Source organism: Anguilla rostrata, chromosome 3, assembly GCF_018555375.3.
Source record: "Anguilla rostrata isolate EN2019 chromosome 3, ASM1855537v3, whole genome shotgun sequence".
Lineage (NCBI taxonomy): Eukaryota > Metazoa > Chordata > Actinopteri > Anguilliformes > Anguillidae > Anguilla > Anguilla rostrata.
Window position 1 is genome coordinate 66,803,704 of NC_057935.1, and position 18,395 is coordinate 66,822,098.

The 18,395-nt window shown below is 51.9% G+C and overlaps 1 protein-coding gene across 1 annotated transcript in view; it reads left to right on the top strand.

Moving 5' to 3' along the window:
• The window catches only part of fgfrl1b (fibroblast growth factor receptor like 1b), a 35,295-nt gene that overhangs the window by 2,910 nt on the left and 13,990 nt on the right, over positions 1-18,395 (top strand). The window contains exon 3 of the mRNA XM_064329407.1: positions 15,824-16,096. Coding sequence (XP_064185477.1) covers positions 15,824-16,096 — 273 coding nt within the window. The remainder of the gene's footprint in view (positions 1-15,823; positions 16,097-18,395) is intronic.

Sequence of the window (18,395 nt, forward strand, 5' to 3'; positions counted from 1 at the left end):
GTGTTGGGGGGGGAGCACACAATCTTTTACGTACTTGGATTGTTTTCTTCCTTTGGCTTTGTTTTTGTCATTCTTGGAATGAGCGACTTGGGACTGAGATATTTACATTGCATTACGTTACATACTGGCATTTAGGGGATTTGCTTATCCAGAGCAAACTAGCAGAACTTTGTAGCATTTTTATGCAGTATCCATTTTTACAGCTGGATTTGTAGTGAAGCACTTCAGGTTAAGGGCCTTGCTCAGGGGTACACTGACAGTTGGTCTTACCTGGGAATCGAACCTGAAACCTGCCACACACATTTTGCAGGCTGTGTTTTTGGATCGTAGAGGGGCAGTGTGGGAGGTCTGTACTGAAACCCAGGGAACATGTACACAGGACAGTGTTGAGTCTGACCTGTGGGAAGGTTCTGGTTCTGGTGCTGGTTCGGGCAGATCACCACACAGGCAGGTAATGCCCACACGCTGCCAGTTCTGTGGGATTGAGCCCCATACTTATTCTGACATACCGTGCCTTACTTTGCTACTGTTGCTTTGCGCTTTCCTCTCCTTAACTTCCCGTTAATTCTTTCACAGTGTGCCGTACCTTTGTTAGTCCGAGGCAGGAAAGGCTGGAATGTGCTGACTGAATGTGCCGTGGACTTGCGCGCTTGAGAGGGTTTCCGTAATTTCACGCGGGGTCAAGTCTCCATCGCAGACAGGCTAAGTGCTCCATGTGCGAAGAAGGCGGGACGCGGTGTTCTAGCGCTTTCTCAAGGTGCTGTGGTGCTAAATTTCAGACAGAAAACCACAGCGGCTCCGCCATCGTAGGTTAAGGAAGCCTCGTCAGTGTAGCGAAGACTGATGCACGTGCACGTGCAATGTGCATCAAAGCAATGTGCACATGCACAGACGTGCGCACCTTTGTCTTTCCTCCTCCTCGGTTGGCCTCCTGTGTTGCTCTCGGCCTCCATAGGGAAGAGCTGTTAAAAAAAAAAAAAAAAAGCCGATTTTTACAGCCCTGTGTGTTTATATGGGCACAAGGGGAACAAACACACTGTGGACACAATGCTCCCTCCCTCCCTCACAGAGAAGAGCAAGCCCGTGCTGGCCCACGCTCTGCACGAGAGAGAGAGAAAGGAGTGAGAGAGAGAGATACACAGATGCAGAGAGAGACAGAGAGAGAGGGAGAGACACACAGAGACACAGATCATCTTTTCATACAAGTTTTCTGACGTACACACAGCTATCCACACCATACAAAAAAAAAAAAAAAAAGATTATGGAAATCAAGGCAGAGCCTTCCTTTCTCATCAGAATGACACAGCACCTCGTTGTCCCCCCATAAATACCCGAAAAGAGGTTTGTTTTGCGCGAGCATGTAATAGGAGGAGAGAGAGAGAGGGAGCGATATCGTAGGCAGGTAGCTGGTAGGTGTTGTAGGTGGACTCCTCTAGGAAAGGGCCGCTTGGATGTCTGAGAAACAAGGAAGTCCCAACGCCCTCCACCCCAGATAAGGTGCAAACACAGCCGGCTTGTGGAATGTTGTAGCCCCCCCTCCTTCCCTGGGGTGGTCAGATATTTCCTTCTCCTTGGTATCTGCCCTGCCAAGGCAAAAATTTGCAAAGCGGCCAATCGGCATCAAGAATGATCTCTCCTTTCTCCCATCCTGCCTGGCTGTGTGCTTGTCCATTTTCTGACATCGGGTGTCGGACACAGCACGGGGACCAGCTTGGCTATAGGACCAGCTTGGCTATAGGACTAGCTTGGCTATAGGACCAGCTTGGCTATAGGCTCTGCTATGCCACCAAGGCACTAGGCAAGGACCAGTGGCATAACCAGCTGGCTTGGACCACGTTGGCTACTTAGGCCCCTGGCTGACAGGCAGCCATCCAAGCTACAAAAGGAGTCAGTGGATTAGGATCAGCCGTCTGCGGGACTCCAACAAGCTGTTACTTAGCGGTGACAGCACATCACGTATTGGGGGTCTTTTTTATCTCTCTGCGCTTCAACTGCTTTCTTCTCAAATCTGCACACAAATACACATCAAAGCTTTTTTGCCTGGTGATTTAACATTCTAATCTTCTACAGTGTTTAGAGTAATCCCTCTCGGTGTTAAATGATACGTGATAGCGAGCCGGTGTCATGTCGAGCGTTTCGAACCCTTGTTCCCCCCCCCCCCCCCACGGAGAGAGGTAGCAGCCGCTTGCAGACCTTCCTCGGACGATTGCGGGGGCACTCGAGAAAGAGAGGCTTAGCGCTCGACGCTCGACCGACCAACCCAAGGCCGCTCGTTTGAAGAGGGCGGTGCGGCCCTCCCGCCCGGTCGGAGGCTGGCACGGCCGGGGCGGGTAAACAGCTCTTTTAAGGCCGCCGTTAGCCGCGCCCGCTATCGCTCTGCTGTTTGCTCTCCGCGCCAGGTGTCAGGGCCGTCCAGGTCATTAGGCAGATAATGCCCCCCCCCCCTCCGCAGGCAACCCTTCTGCCCTTCGCTTATCACACCACCACCCCCACCCCCTCCCCTTCCCCCAACAATGGCTGATTATGGGAAGGGTCTGGCTGGGTTCCACCAGCGGTGCATGCTGGGAAGGAGTCAGTCGCTCTTGGCCGGCTTGTTATTTGGGAGAGTCACCATAGAGATTGTTTGTAGTGGGGCAGCGGAGTGTGGCTGGCGTGGGTTGGGGTAGTTTTAGGAGCGGGGTGTAATGGTGATAGAGCGCAAGATGTATGAGGGGAGACAGATCTGGTGTAATACCAGCTGTATTGCAGATTATCATAGATTTCTTTTAGGTATGTTTTTGCAATCTTATATCATGAGCTGTAAAAGTATGCTTTTGTTGCTTTGTACTTCTTAGTTACAGAATAAAGCTTTTACTTTTTTCTTTTTTTTTACAAACCATGACATTTGACCCGGCTGAAAAAGAACAGCGGTGATGGGATTCCTAAATATTAATTAATTTTCATCAATCACGCATTGACGGATAGTTGGAGAAGTTTCAAAATAACTTGAGCTCTTAGACTTGAGAAGGTGCCACAGTGGTACTAGGGCTTCTATGTGGAATATAAGCTCTTGCTTTGCAAAAATCCCCCTTTGGCATCGCGCGAATCAAGGGCCTAACATGTTTTAGGCATGAAAATGTGCACAATTAGCAGCCGTAGTCAAAAGGCGTTCAGAATTGATACCGGTAATTATGATGCAGTGGAGTTGGGCGTCTCCAGCTGTCTTGAGTGTTTTTTTTGGTGTACCCTGGGGCTCCTGGCCTGGAGGGAGGTTTATTGTAAGCGCCACGGGGTGCTGGCCCAAATGTGCTGGAGCGATTTAACGGTGCTTACCGGTGCCCGTGTGTCCCGCAGAGGGAGAGAGAGAGGGAGAGAGAGGGAGAGAGAGAGACAGGGCCAGGAGACACAAAAAGGAGAGATGTAACCTGAGTATTCCACCTCTCCTGCTCCAGCTCCTTCACAGAATCTCAGCTTCCTGCAGACACCCACCTCCACCCGCCCAGTTCCTGATTTCGCCACGGTGACACACGATGGGGTGGAACGGGCCGTCTGAGAGTGAGATGACATCACTTATCTGGAATATAATGCAGGCCTTGTGCTGCTGATAACTTTGTTTTTTTTTTCCTCTGTTTTTTTTCTGTTTTCTGAGCCATCTCACTTTTTTTGATAAGGAAGAAGATTCCTTTGTTTGTTTTGTGGCTGAGCCCGCTGTAGAGGTGAACACTGCCATAGCAGGACATTTCTCTTAAGTTCGTCAGGAGTCCTCCTCCCTGGATCTGCGTATTTTTACCATAAAGGGAAAAGCGAGTCGAGAAATCGTGTTTTATTATTACGAGCTGGCGAGAAAAACACACATCACCTGAGGTCTCTAGCACTCTAGTGTTTGTATGTTTCTCATGCCATTTCAGGGTTCGGTTATTTTCCTTTCAGGGTATTCCATCCTTCAACCGAGTAATGGATAACTTGGCAGTCGTGGACCGCCTGCGTGTGTGTTCTCTGGCATTGTAAATATGTAGTCCTAGTTAACGCACATGTGTTTTCTGCGAACGAGAGACTGGCCATGAGATTTAAATGTGGCGGTTTCCCATGATGGCTGATCCTGTGGCACTGGAGAACCTCACGGTGGAGAAGGCACACCTGTCTGTAGAGACATTAGTGTCACATTCAGTGTTTCCCCGTCACCTCGATCCAGCACCATCTTGCGACGTGGTTATAGACCGGACCGCGTTCTCTCAGCTCTCTCTCTCTCTCTGTGCCCGTGCGTGCGTCTGTGTGTGAAGCGCGCATGTGTGTGCTTGAACATGCACACGTGTGCATGCACGTCTGTGTTATCCTGCCTGGGGGGAAAATCAATATGGCAAGATACCAACTTTCTTAGTCCCTTTGCACTTGAATGAGTTCTGTGGATCGCCCATGGTCTTCTCTGTACCTGTGTGTGTGTGTTTTTTTTTTTTGTTCTGTTCTGAAATGCTATGCCTTTGTTGTTTGCGATCGCCTTGATAAAAGTGAGCGATTTGAAGGGAGGGAAGAGAAAACCGAGCCCAGTTTCCCTGTAGAGAGCGGCGGCCGCCCCGCCGGTCTTTCAAACGAGGCGGCAACGAGCCGCATTTGCTGGAACGCGCCCGATGCTAAATGGTGCCGGTGTTTGAAAAAGTGTTGGTATTTACAGAGTCATTAAAAACACAAAGGAAACCAGCTTCTCTTAAAAAAAAGAAGTTTTACCACAGCGGCTTGGTTTGAGATTCCTGTTTGTGGGTGGGGGGGGGAAGAGTAAAATAAATAAATAATAATAATAAAAAAAGAAAGAAAGAAAGAAAGAGAAAAAAAACGGCTTCGCGAGGTCGCGGACGTGTCATCGTCAGCGCTCTCGTGCACTTACCTGTCGGGCCTGACGGGCGCTGTGTTTGCACAGGTGGGAGACGGTCCTGCAGAGTGAATGAGAGAGGTCACTCCGCCATTGTTCCCAGCCCTCCCACTGTCGGGGCCCGCTATGCACACACGCTAACCCCAGGCCGGGGCCTTCGACATGGCCAATTTGTCCTGTATGCGGCCTCCCCCCCCCTGCCCCTAATGGGGGAAGTCTTTGTCGGAGCCCCCTTTTGTTCCACCACCCCCCCTACCCCCGTTGAGGCGGGATTACGGGCCCTTTTAACAAGAGGGATTACAGGACGGTTCCCCTTCACCCAACACCACCCCTGTCAGCCCTCGGAAAAGGTGCACTTCGCTTTTTAAAACCGTGCTTTTTTACCGAGACCTGAATAGCTCGTTCTGCCCATTTGTTCCATTGATTCAGAGCGCAGGGGTTTTTTTTTTGTGTGTGTTTTTTTTCTTCTCTTAAGTCCTGTGGCTTTCTCAGAACACAGACATTCCAGGCATCTACGCAGGTCCCGTGTCTTAATGGAGGGGCCTCCGTCCCGCCTTTCATCCCCCCCCCAGACCTCCAGACCGAGCAGCCACCTGACTGCGAGGGCCCGCTGCCTTCTGTCTGACTCCTGTCTGCAGGGCCGGAGAGCATGGGGAGATGTGTGTGTGTGTGTGTGTGTGTATGCATTTGTGTGTGTGTGTGTATGCGTGTGTATGTGTGTGTGTATTTGTGTGTGTAAAGTTTGTGTGTGTGTGTGTGTGTGTGTGTATGCATTTGTGTGTGTGTGTGTATGCGTGTGTATGTGTGTGTGTGTGTGTGTGTAAAGTTTGTGTGTGTGTGTGTGTGTACGCATGTGTGTGTGTGTGTGCGAATTGTGTGTGTGTGTATGCGTGTGTATGTGTGTGTGTATTTGTGTGTGTGTGTGTGTGTGTGTAACAGTTGTGTGTGGGGGTGTGTGTGTGTGTGTGTGTGTGTGTAGTTTGTGTGTGTGTGTGTAGTGTGTGGTGTGTGTGTGTGTGTGATTTTGTGTGTGTGTGTGCTGTGTGTGTGTTAGTGTTGTGTGTGTGTGTGTGTAGTGTGTACGCATGTGTGTGTGTGTGTGTGCGAAGTTTGTGTGTGTGTGTGTGCGCGTGCGCATGTGTGTGAGGTTTGTGTGTGTGTGTGCATCTGCGTGTGTATGTGCATGTGTGTGTGTCAAGGAGGGGGAGCCACTTCTGCCGAATGGCGTTTAGGAGGCATGATAAAGTCAGATGACATCACGGGTAGCCAGAAGGAGAAACAGCGAGCTGTGAGTCTCTGCAGGCTTTTTAAAAAATTTGTTATTCCTCATTTTCTTAAAAGCGTGGTGCTACTGACGCCCCACCGGGCTCGATCGCAGCAGTGCAGCATCTCACCCGCGGCCTCCGAACGCTCGTCGCCTCAGACGCGAGAAAAAAAACGGCGCTCCCCCAAGAGCGCAGAGAGGTCGCGGGAAGCGCGGACGCAGCGCGGCGCGTGAACGTTCGCCGGCGAAACAAACGCCGGCGCGGATCTGTGCCCCGACCGCTGGAGCGCAGAATCCTGTGCGGCGGGAGATGCTACCGGCTCGCTCTCTCGCTCGCTCGCTCTGTTGACTTGGCGGGAGCCGTTAACCCGGCAGGTGCCCGTTGCCCCTGGCAACGATCAGGCGGGCGCGAGCGCGGCTGTACCCAGAAACCCTCCTGGAGCCGCCTGGAGCGGTTTACGAGGGCAAGGCTCGGTTCTCCGCTGCTCTTCCCTGTGGTCTCGGCTGCTGGTGGTCTGCGCCGGCTTGGGCGGGGGGGGGGGGGGGGGTGGGGGGTACAGGGGTCCGTCTCGCACCGGGTGAGTCCAAGCCTGGAGGCTCCTGGCCCTCCCGACGGCGTGCCTAAAATATACACCCCGCATGGAGAGGACAACAAAGCTGGGGGAACAGGAGCCGCGGCGATTCAGCCCGAGCGTGTCGAGAGAGAACCCCGTGAACCGGTCATGTGACCTGCGTGCGATGAGCCAGCCTGTGAGCAACCTGGGACGGCCTTGAGTTGCACTTGCTGTTGCTGCTGTTGTTGTTGTTGTTGTTGATTCTGAAATGAGGCTGTGATATTTAGGGGAAGGGCAGCAGTCCTTGCTGACGCTGTCACTTCCATGTAACCGCCCCCCCCCTCCCCCCCCATTTTAGGGTAGACCCTCTGCCCCCCCCAGCAGCTGCCAGGGTGAAGGTGCCAACAGTGAGGTAAAGGACAAGCTTGACATCACCTGGAGAAAATTTTAACGGGCACAGATTTAGAAAGAAAAACGTCAGTGCCTTTGTTCTGTGTCTTTTATAGTTCAACGTGGGCTGTTTCTATAAAGTGACGGGGGGGGTTAGGCTGTCTCCCCACCCCCCTAGGGGTATTTTGGTGTCATACAGACAGCTGCGGGCTCGAATGGGGGGGCTGAGGGAGAGCGGCACGCACAGCTAAGGATCGGGGCGGGGGGGGGTGGGGGGGGTGCAGGCATGCCGACGTGGGGCGCGATGACAGATACGGCCGCTCTGCTTAGCGTTTACAGCCGCGGCTGCTGCGCGTATCTCATCCCCGGCTCCTAAAATACCCCGGAGGGGGGCTGCTTTGGGGGGCGGTTAGAGAGGGGCGGGGCCGAGGGTAAACGAGGCCTGACCTCTCGCTAGCCAGCCAGCGCCTAAACCACGCTGCTCCCGGGGGGATGTTGGGCCGGCTGGGACGCCCCTGTCACGGGCGCTCGGTTCGGGGCTGTCTCCCCCCCTTAACGAGGGCGGCGGTGTGGGGTTTCGTGGCCGAGAGCACACGCGCCGCCGCCGCCGCCGCTATCGTTTCAGATTAACGAGCCCCGATAACGGGCGGGGTCACCGCTCAGCTGCTCCACTTCCGCCCGGATACAACAGCTGGAAGCGGGGCTGGGGGGGGCATGGGGGGGGATGCACAAAGACAGGGGTACGCAGGGGGGGGGAGGTGAGGGGTGCAGGTGGTAGTGGTTGGGGGAGGGAGGGAGGGAGGGGGCACACCTCAGAAAAAAAAAGGCTGTGTGACAAGTGTTTTAGTCCTGTAATGAGACTCTCAGAAAATATTAGCTTGTTCGAAGTTGCATTTTGCTTTTTTGAGAAGTGTGAAATTGTCTTTGGCAAATTTTGAAATCAGTAAAACTGCCTCCCCTCAAAATGATTTGGTCATCAACTGCAGTGAAGATGTTCCTTGGCCGACCAGGCCCTTTGCGATTACTGAGCTCACCAGTGCTCTCTTTCTTCTTAATGATGTTACAAACAGTTAGCCTAAGGTTTGGCCTTTGTCTCAACTTTTTTTTCATATTTCTCAGCCTCATAATGGCTTCTTTGATGTTCATTAGTACAACTCTGGTCCACATGTTGACAAATGCCAAGAACAGGCTCCAAAGGCAATGAAAAGCCTAGAATCAAGTCTAGATACTGAAAGCTCTCTTATGCTTGCGCTAAAGAAATTCAACACACCTGACTAATCAGAAGCACCTGTAAAGCCATTTTGTCCCAAGTATTATGGCGCCATGAAATGGGGGACAAATCTAAAATGGTTGAGTACACAGCCAATCAAGAAGAAGAAAAAAAAAACGGCTTTGTTCCAAACATTATGGAGAGCGTTGTAATTCTACTAATTAGCAGCTCAAGGAGATCTGTAGCTGTTGAATGAGGTGCGCTTTGTTAGGGCTGGAGTGAAAACCTAGCGGACAATAGGTCTCCTGGAACAGGGTTGGGCAGCCCTGCCGTAGACAAATGTAAATCTCTGTGTTTTGCCTGCCGTGGAAAGAAAGCTAATCCTACTTCTATACCTGGATACCTGAGTCCTCCCTCTGACTCCTATTCAGCTTTAGTCCTACAGCTCAGCCTTATTCCAGGAAGTGTGTGCCCTAACCTCGCACCTGGAGCAGAACCATTCAGCCACATCACCACCAAAGGAGAAAACAATCGGAGGGAGTGGGGCTGGGGTTTAGAGCAGGGCTACTCAACTCCAGGTCCTGCGGGCCACAGCGTCTGCTGGCATTCGCACCAGCCATGCGCTACATACACGATTTCACTATCGAGCTTACGAACTGAATCAAGGAGGTAGAATAATAAGTGAAATCTGGTGGTGTAGTGCATGGATGCTGTAGCCCTTCAGGATTTGGTGTTGAGTAGCACTGGATTGGGAGTTAAGTAGCACTGGATTGGGAGTTGAGTAGTGGTGGACTGGGAGTTGAGTAGCGCTGGATTTGGAGTTGAGTAGTGCTGGATTGGGAGTTGAGTAGCACTGGATTGGGAGTTGAGTAGCGCTGGATTTGGTGTTGAGTAGTGCTGGATTGGGAGTTGAGTAGCGCTGGATTTGGTGTTGAGTAGTGCTGGATTGGGAGTTGAGTAGCGCTGGATTGGGAGTTGAGTAGCGCTGGATTGGGAGTTGAGTAGTGCTGGATTGGGAGTTGAGTAGCGCTGGATTGGGAGTTGAGTAGCACTGGATTGGGAGTTGAGTAGCGGTGGACTGAGAGTTGAGTAGCGCTGGATTGGGAGTTGAGTAACGCTGGATTGGGAGTTGAGTAGCGCTGGATTTGGAGTTGAGTAGCGCTGGATTTGGAGTTGAGTAGCGCTGGATTGGGAGTTGAGTAGCGCTGGATTGGGAGTTGAGTAGTGCTGGATTGGGAGTTGAGTAGCACTGGATTGGGAGTTGAGTAGTGCTGGATTGGGAGTTGAGTAGCACTGGATTGGGAGTTGAGTAGTGCTGGATTGGGAGTTGAGTAGTGCTGGATTGGGAGTTGAGTAGCACTGGATTGGGAGTTGAGTAGCGCTGGATTTGGAGTTGAGTAGCGCTGGATTGGGAGTTGAGTAGCGCTGTATTGGGAGTTGAGTAGTGCTGGACTGAGAGTTGAGTACCGCTGGATTTGGAGTTGAGTAGCGCTGGATTTGGAGTTGAGTAGCGCTGGATTGGGAGTTGAGTAGGGCTGGATTTGGAGTTGAGTAGCACTGGATTGGGAGTTGAGTACCACTGGATTGGGAGTTGAGTAGTGCTGGATTGGGAGTTGAGTAGCGCTGGATTGGGAGTTGAGTAGCGCTGGATTTGGAGTTGAGTAGCGCTGGATTTGGAGTCGAGTAGTGCTGGACTGAGAGTTGAGTAGCGCTGGATTTGGAGTTGAGTAGCGCTGGACTGAGAGTTGAGTAGCGCTGGATTTGGAGTTGAGTAGCACTGGATTGGGAGCTGAGTAGTGCTGGACTGAGAGTTGAGTAGCGCTGGATTTGGAGTTGAGTAGTGCTGGATTGAATGGGGCTGAGGGGCGAGAGGACATAGCAGGCGAAGTGAAAGAGAAGTGTGAATGGAGGGAAGAGCTTCAGTCAGAGCACGGGCTGAGTCACAGAGACCTGAGGAGAGATTGATGGTGGCAGTTCACCCGCGGAGAGACGGAGGGTTGACGGAAGAGAGGCGTGGCTAAGAGCAGAGGTAAACACGGAGGGGTTAGGATAACATCGGAGCCAGTGTTCACTAGCCTACCTCCCCCCCCCTCGCTTGTGGCCCCCCCCCCACACACACACACCACGCCGCAGATTTAAAGTCAGCAGCGCATCAAACGGGACGCTGATCCTTCGCCACGATCTCCCGCCGAGGAGAGACCAAGGGGCACGGGGGGGGGCCCGGTTCCGCCCCCCCGCACGGGAGGCGCGGGAGTGTTTGGTCTAGCGCTCCTGCCAGCGGGTGCAAGCACAATGTTACCGCGGTTACCTAAAGTCTGTGCGCCCCCCCACCCCCCCCCAACCCACAACCTCAGGATACCGCAGATAACAGATAAGGAGAGCCGGGCCTATGAGCGAAGAGATAGCGGCGGGAGATCTGATTGGAGATGCACGGCTATTTGGCAGGAAGTGCGACGGGATAAGTCTGGCTGTCCCCCGATTGGCTGATAGTGCCGTGGCATTCACAGCGTGCGCTGTACGCCATTCCGATCTCATCGGGAGAGAAAGCGGCGCCCTGCTTTCTCCACCAGACCTCACCATTCATCCCGTGGCTTTTACTGGGGAGACTTTCCCTTTGGCACTTGAGCGTAACGTGTGCGTTGAACACACGTAGGCCCGCTCTCAGGGGTGTGCAGAAGAGGGAAACTGGGAATCTCTGTGTATCAGTTCTCTCTCTCTCTCTTTCTCTCTCTCTCTCTCTTTATTTCTCTCTCTCTCTCTCTCTCTCTCTCTCCCCCTCACTCTCTCACTCTCTCTCTCTCCCTCTCTCTCTCCTCTCCCACTACACCCTGCCTCGTCCCTCCCCAGTGCCATTTTAAATTTTTAATGATTTGCTCTGTGGAGTTGCGTTTGAAGCTCTCTCTGTGTGACACCCGCGTTCTTCTCCTGGCTCTTTTTGTGGCCGCCGTGGCTTCAAAAGCGCTTGCAGGGCTGTGGTCGCAGAGGCCTGTGATCCATAAATCATCCTCCCGCAAAATGTGGACAGCCCGTGATCAAGATGTCCCAAAACAAAGTGGCAGGGCTGGGAATTTAGAATGCGCTGTTATAACGGAGATTCGTCGAGGATGATTTTCGTTGAGAAGGGCTGTTTGGCCTGGACTGTTGGAATTAACAGTTTGCGTGATTGAACATGGACCTCTCCTTCCTGCCATGTCCACTTTTATGCACACTGTCTTACCAGGTGTTTTAGTCTTGCAATGAGACTAATGGGAGAAAATAATTTTTTCTCTCTCAAGTACTAAATATTAGCTTAAGTTACTTTTTTGACTTGACTAGTGAATCTTATCTATCTATCTTTTGTCTTATTTTAGCAACCAAAAAAGTCATAAAAAATAGGATTTTAAGTCTAAGCATAAAACTTAATTAAGATTGATTTACAATTAAGATTTAAGTTAAGATTTTTTGGTTTTTGCAGTGCAGGCATCTCCACGAGATCACCCTCAGGGTCCATGAGCGATGAGTGATTTAGACTAAACGTGCCTGCAGTGCACCTGTACGGTTTGTCGCAAGGCTCGACTGCAGCGAGTCTCCCATGAGGCCTAGCTGCGAGCGGTGGCGGTTCTTTGCGTGCGGAGGCTCATCTGTGCCCGTAGCGTGACTGTGACGCCGCCGCCGCCGCCGCCGCTACTGCTAGCTAGCTCACCACAGCCGGAACAGAGCCCTCCGTGCCTCTCTGAACCGAGATAAAAAAGACAACTGGGATGGATTGTGTGGAAACAAACAAAAGGGGATCAAACCGTCCACGGACGAGAAGAGAAGAGAAGAGAGGAAGGAAGAGAGGAGAAAGGGAGAAACCGGTCTGAGATTAATTTAGCGACGTGCGGTGCGCGTGTAATGCGTGTGTTCGCCTGCCAGCGTCGGCGTGCGTGTGTTCCTCCTCCTCGTCTCTGTCGTCCCTGTTGTTTGTGGAGGGAGAAACCCTGCTGTGTCTGTAAGTTCAGGAAACAAGTGAAGGAGCGGAGGGGTTTGTTTGTGTGTTGGGGCGGTGGGGGGAGGGGGTTAGGGTGTTGGATGGTGAGGGGGTGGGGGGTTTGTTTTATTTGACTTCAATAGGGAACAGTGGTACGGTGTTTATTTTCTTCCCAGAGATGAAGCAAGGGGGTGTTACAGGGGGGCAGTGCGGGGTGAGGGGGTGGGGGGGGTGGGGGGTGGGTTTTGGAGGTCGCCTCTGTGAAGTGATCAGGCTGGTACCAGACCAGCTGTAATCTTTCGTAGGGGCAAAATCCACCCCCCCCCCCCAGCCTCCCTGTTTGCACGTTCCAGAAGTGCTCTTATCTCTGTCCCTGGGCTGGTCCAAGGCCTACCCTGGTCAGGAGAGAACATACCAGCACACATACAGCGCCCCCCTCAGGACAGCCGCTGGCATAGCCTTATCTATTGCTCCCCTTCCCTGGTACAGGGGTCCTAGTGGACACCCCCTACCCCCCCTCCCTGTACCTATTCAGCCCTCCTGTACCCCTGCAGATTGGCCCAGAACTGCTGATCAGATCTTTTCAGGGCCTTGGTGCAACTGGGGGGGGGGGGTCCCATCGGATTCACCACCCCCTCTCCCCACCACCGGGCTCGGGTGCCATCGGGACGTTTCCCTGTCGACGCTGCCCCCCAAACCTCACCGATACCCTGTGCAGAACTCCCCGGCCCGCTACAGAGCAGTGCGCCGAGGTGACGTGCGTGACAAAGGCACACTGTAAGGGCCACAGAGCGCCCCCACCCCCCGCCTGCTGTAACAGTCCGCCCCCGTGTCGCTCTTTTAGGGAGGAGCGCCACATGCAAAGGCGCGGGCCGGAGGACTGGGGATAAGGGAGCTATTTACATCAGCGCCTCCATCACATGGGGGCCTCTGCGGAAGCCAGGTTGTTTCAATAAGGCTGCCCTGAGAGAGAGTGAGAGTGTGTGAGGGAGGGAGGGAGGGAGGGAGGGATCTGATCTGACCATTTCGAGGTCTGCCGTATTTGAGCCTCGCTAGGACATGGAAAGTGGGATACTGGACCATTGTGTCCCCCTCCTTAGCGCTGCTGCTTTATTAAAGCAAGATTCGGAAGGGGTGGGGCTTGGGGCGGGGGGGAGGGGGGGGGATGCAGGGGATTTGTTCGCCCTCACGCCCGCAAAATCCCTCTGTTCCTCAACTTCAAATAGAAACCGCATTTCCCCCCCAGTCAAACTGGCCCAACGCTTGTTGTGAAGGATGCGCTTAAGAATGGCTGATCTTCATTTGGAAACTTACAAATCAAATCTTTGCAAAAAAAATTTTTTTTTTTAAACTGTTGATTTTTAACTGGGCAATGACAGTCCCAGTCTTGATCTTGAATTTGCATGACAGCCCCCTGTGCAGGGGACAGGGGACGGGATGACAGCAATCCAGAGGAGCCGCCTTTCATAGTCTGTCAGAAGACCGGCGCTTCACCACAGAAGGTCATAGTGACAGAATGAAAACAATACACACATTGAAACGCAGTAAAACAATCAAAACCTCCTTTCTTCGTATTTCCTGAACGAGTAACAATCGCGGTGAATTTGTCAACATTTTATTCCGAAGATCCGGTGTTTTTTCCCTTGCAAAAACCATGTGTAGATAATCCCGAAGGATGTCCAAAGTCCTGAAGCAAACTACAATCTGTTGGATGTTTATCCTGGCTAGTTTGTGATGGTATGTGAAGTTAACAAAAATTCCAAATTACTGAGGCAGGTATGTTCCTGTGGTAGAGCGAAATCCACCCAGATTCTTTTGTGGCTACGTGCTTCTCACTCCCATGTTCATGGAAAAGAGGAATTTTTCCTCCATTCTTGCTGCAGTGGAGAGTACTCTTTTTTTTTTTTGGGGTGGGGGAGGAGTAATAAAAGAAAATAACTTCTCAGTCTAACCTTCTGGAATGTACCGTAATTTAATTCCAGCACCAAAAACAAGCCTCACTTTTTCCCCCACTTTTCTTTTGCCACTTTCCTGGATAGTAACCAGCAACTCCAGGTGAAAACACTTCAATCCTGCAGAGAGACCGGAGGAGGGAATGGGGGGGGGGGAGAGGGGGGCACAAGGGGGGTGGGGGGGACTGGGGAGGTCAGTGTGTGGAGTTTCATTTCTCAATTTCCATAATCTTGGCGGTTCTCACAGCAGTTGCTTGGTACGGCAACAGGATGTGACAGTACCAGTCATGAATGAGACCTACCTTCCAACACACACACACACACACACACACGTGTGCGCACACACACACACACACTCCCCAGTGCCGTGGCAGCTGGGGCAGGCTGGGGGAAGTGGAGAAGGGGGCCCTCGCAGGAGGGACCATGTGCTGGGGAGAGGGGATGAAAAGAACCTTATGCACGCACACCGGGTTTGGGAGGGGGGGGCAGGGGGGGGTGGCTTGGGTTATGGCTCCAAAAATACTACAGCGAAAGAGAAGCCCACCTCACTGCCTCTGCCATTCCTCTGGCAAAGGAACTGTGGCCAAAGGTCCCAGAAAAAAAAGCCCAGAGTCCTCCAGGTTTGGGAGTATCGGACCTGGAGCCTCCTCTCTCCTTCACTCCCGCTCGTCTGCGAAGTTTATCTCTCTCCCGTCTCCGCTCGTGTGCGTGGCACAGAACCCCCCCCCCCCCCCAGAGGCGCTCGCTGGGTGGAGTGTCGCCCCTTTTTGCCCTCCGGTTGGGGTTTGGCGCCGGGTCTGGAGGTCTCTGCAGGAGAGCTGGGCGTCGCTAAGACAACCAGCCCCACAGCCTCACCCTCAGACAGAGGGGAGCCTTCACCGGTGGAGGGCTGCGGCAGCAGTGCATGCTGGGGGATAAGCAGCCGCGTCGCTGATTCCGTTTAGTTTTCCACGGGCAGTTCGGCTGCCAGAGCTCATTAGCTCCAGCATAACCAGTTTTTTATTTTTATTTTTTATTACCAGGATGAATTAAATGTTTTATTCCACCTGAATTAAAAGGTTTTTTATTTGTGCCTGCGTTGCAACATAAAGTCTCGGCAGAGTAAGCAGCTTTGCGTAATTTACAGGCAGAGCGTGAATGGGGGCGACTCACGCGATGTTTAGATATTCGGAGCTAAGCGTGTCATCGCCAAGCGCCGCCAGGACCCGAAAAAATAAACCTGAACTGGCTCCTGGGACTCTGAGAGAAACAGACCGCTGTTGAAGGAAGTGTGGTCTCACCAGCCTTCAGAGTGCGCTCACTGTCACTCCACTGAAGGGTGCTCAGGGATTTTAACTGCTGAAACACAAACGTATACATAGCCATGAAGCTTCACCTCTGCTCGTATTATTTTCTTTACGGTGTATCTATGTCACGTTCGGGTCGAGATGTGTTGACGCTTTATGAATTTAGCTGCGCAATTTTCTACTGCATGATAGTTAAATATGATGTAAAAGAAGGACAAATCTTGGTATTACTGCTGACCTGCACACCCTACGTTTGAGAAAATTTGATATCTTCCTCTATGAAGATAACATATATTTCACCATACTAAAAATGAATGTTTTAAAAAAAAAAAAAAAAAACGTCACCATGACCACAACTTTGTGTGCGTGTTCCAGGCCCCCCCTGGGTGAGCCGGCTGGTGGAGGAGCGTCAGATGGTGAAGCTGGGGCGGACGATACGCCTGTCCTGCCCGGTGGAGGGCGACCCGCCGCCCCTGGTGCTCTGGGTGAAGGACGGGCGGAACGTGATCCGCGGGTGGAGCCGCTACAGGCTGCTGAAGCAGGGCCTGAAGATCAAGGAGGTGGAGCTGGACGACGCCGGCGTCTACGTGTGCCGCGCCACCAACGGCTTCGGCAGCGTCGCCCTCAACTACACCCTCATCGTCATCAGTGAGTGACGCCGTCTCCACCTTCTCTCCGCTCTGCTTTGGTCTCTGTTCAGCTCCTCTACCCTGCTCTCTCCACCTCCTGTACTCTCTGCTCCCCTCCTTCATTCTGCTCTCTCCACCTTCTGTACTCTCTGCTCCCCTCCTTCATTCTGCTCTCTCCACCTTCTGTACTCTCTGCTCCCCTCCTTCATTCTGCTCTCTCCACCTCCTGTACTCTCTGCTCCCCTCCTTCATTCTGCTCTCTCCACCTCCCCTACTTTACTCTCTCCACCTTGTCTACTCTCTCTCCACCTCCTCCCTGCTGTCTGTCCACCTCCTCAATTTTCTCTGTCCACCTCCTCTACTCTCTATTCACCTCCTTCATTCTGCTCTCTCCACCTCTTCTACCCTGCTCTCTCTTCTCCTCTCTTTTCACCTTCTCTGTTCTCTCTCTCTCTACCTCCTCTACCCTGCATTCTCTCCACATCGTCTCTCCTGCTCTCTACGTACTCTACCCTGATCTGTCCACCTCCTCTCTCCTGCTCTCTCTGCACCTCCTCTACCCTCCTGTCTCATATTCCTAAATAACATCTGTCCACCTCCATCAAGACTGGATTCATCCATTCAGCACTAAGTAACCCTTCACTTCTCCAATACTCTCTTTATTTCCTGAACCTAGTCTCTCTGGCCACGTCTGTACCTTGTCTTTCTCTACTCAAAAATTACAACACATTTGTACAACTTCTTTTCCAGTCTCTCTGTGTCCTTCTGACCTTCTTCCATTTGTGAAATGCTAAGATAACTAAGGCACCGCAAAATCTCATCGTGTTTGCTGCTGATAAGGAGGCAACGTTTGGGCACAAACAGTGCCTTTGTCTGGCTGTCGAAATGTCGGTGCTTTATCTTCAGTAAACACCAACCTTCTTTTCTTTTTCTGATTGGCTCATAGTTTGGGCTGCATCTTGCTAGTTGTGGGTGCGCAATCACCACTATCTCATTTCACAAGCAAATAAATCTCCATCGACACCCCCCGCCTCCTCTCCTCTGCTCTCCTCTTCACTTCTCCCCGTCCCCCATTTTCTACGCACCCCACCACCTCACTCCATACTCTCTCGTCCAATGACAAACTAGCCAGTCCACCTCTGCCCATTCTTTCCCACCTCTCCACCTCCCGTGCCACTCATTTGTTAATCATCTAATGTCTAAGATCACAAATATGTGATTTAGAATGTTCTCTAATGCAGTTGAGTTCTGGAACACTGACTCAGAATGTTGGAAAAAAAAACATTCCAAAACATCTGCTCTTCCCAAGGTTAAAACAGTTTTTTTTTCCAGTCTTCCTTATAAACTAATCATCATCATCATCATCATCAACAGCACCACCGCTACCCCGTATCCCCACAGCAGTCTGTGTGTGTGTGCAGTGTGAGCACTCTGGGGGCCTCCCAGCGGCCCGCCATGTGTGGGTAACCCAATCACAGCGTCGTCTGTCCAAGGTCGGACAGCGCACAGTAGTGAGTCACGAGCGCGATGTGTGAAATAACAAAGCGTCGTGAACGGGCGAGAGAGGAAAAAAAAAGAAACAGATTTAGCCTTAGCCTCCGTGTCCTCAGAAATGTCTACAGACGCTGCGCGGCCTGTAGACCCCCCAGCCCTGCTGAAACAATTTCAGCCCGTCTTGGAAAGAAAAAACAGCAAGCGCACCAACTGCATTCATGTTGGACTTACGCTGGATTACACTTGGCATGACTGACAGGACCTGGCAGGCAACAGGCTATTAAATAAATATGGTTTCATTTAGGCAACAAGAAATGAAAACGTACAAGCGCGCATTGTGTAAAAAAGGGAAATTATGGCTTGTTAGCATTTAAAAAAAAAAAAGAAGCCTACAGCTCATGTGTCTGGTTTCATATCAATTTCGGAGAACAAAGGAGTCCTTTACCTTCTGCGTCTGTCACACTGTGCTCCTGTCATGCAAGAGCTGCAGTTGTTTATGACAGTAGACAGTAACTCAACACCACACTCCTCATTTTCCGTTTTTAAAAAAATATTCTGTCAGACACACTGGGAAGCTATTAATAAATGAATTAAGTTTCTTAGTTGAGGCGCTGAAGTATTTCATGCGACTGGGCGTGAGGGAGAGAGAGTGTCAGGAGGGGTGGATGTGTGGGTGAGGGTGTGGGGGGCGATTGTTCACAGTCACTGCCACTGTGTGTGGGACACGCTGTCCAGACCGGGGGGGGGGCTGGTGTGTCTACAGAATGCTTGACTGATGCCTGTTGAGGGCCTCTGGACCGGGCCTCTGAAAGGCCTGCCTTAAA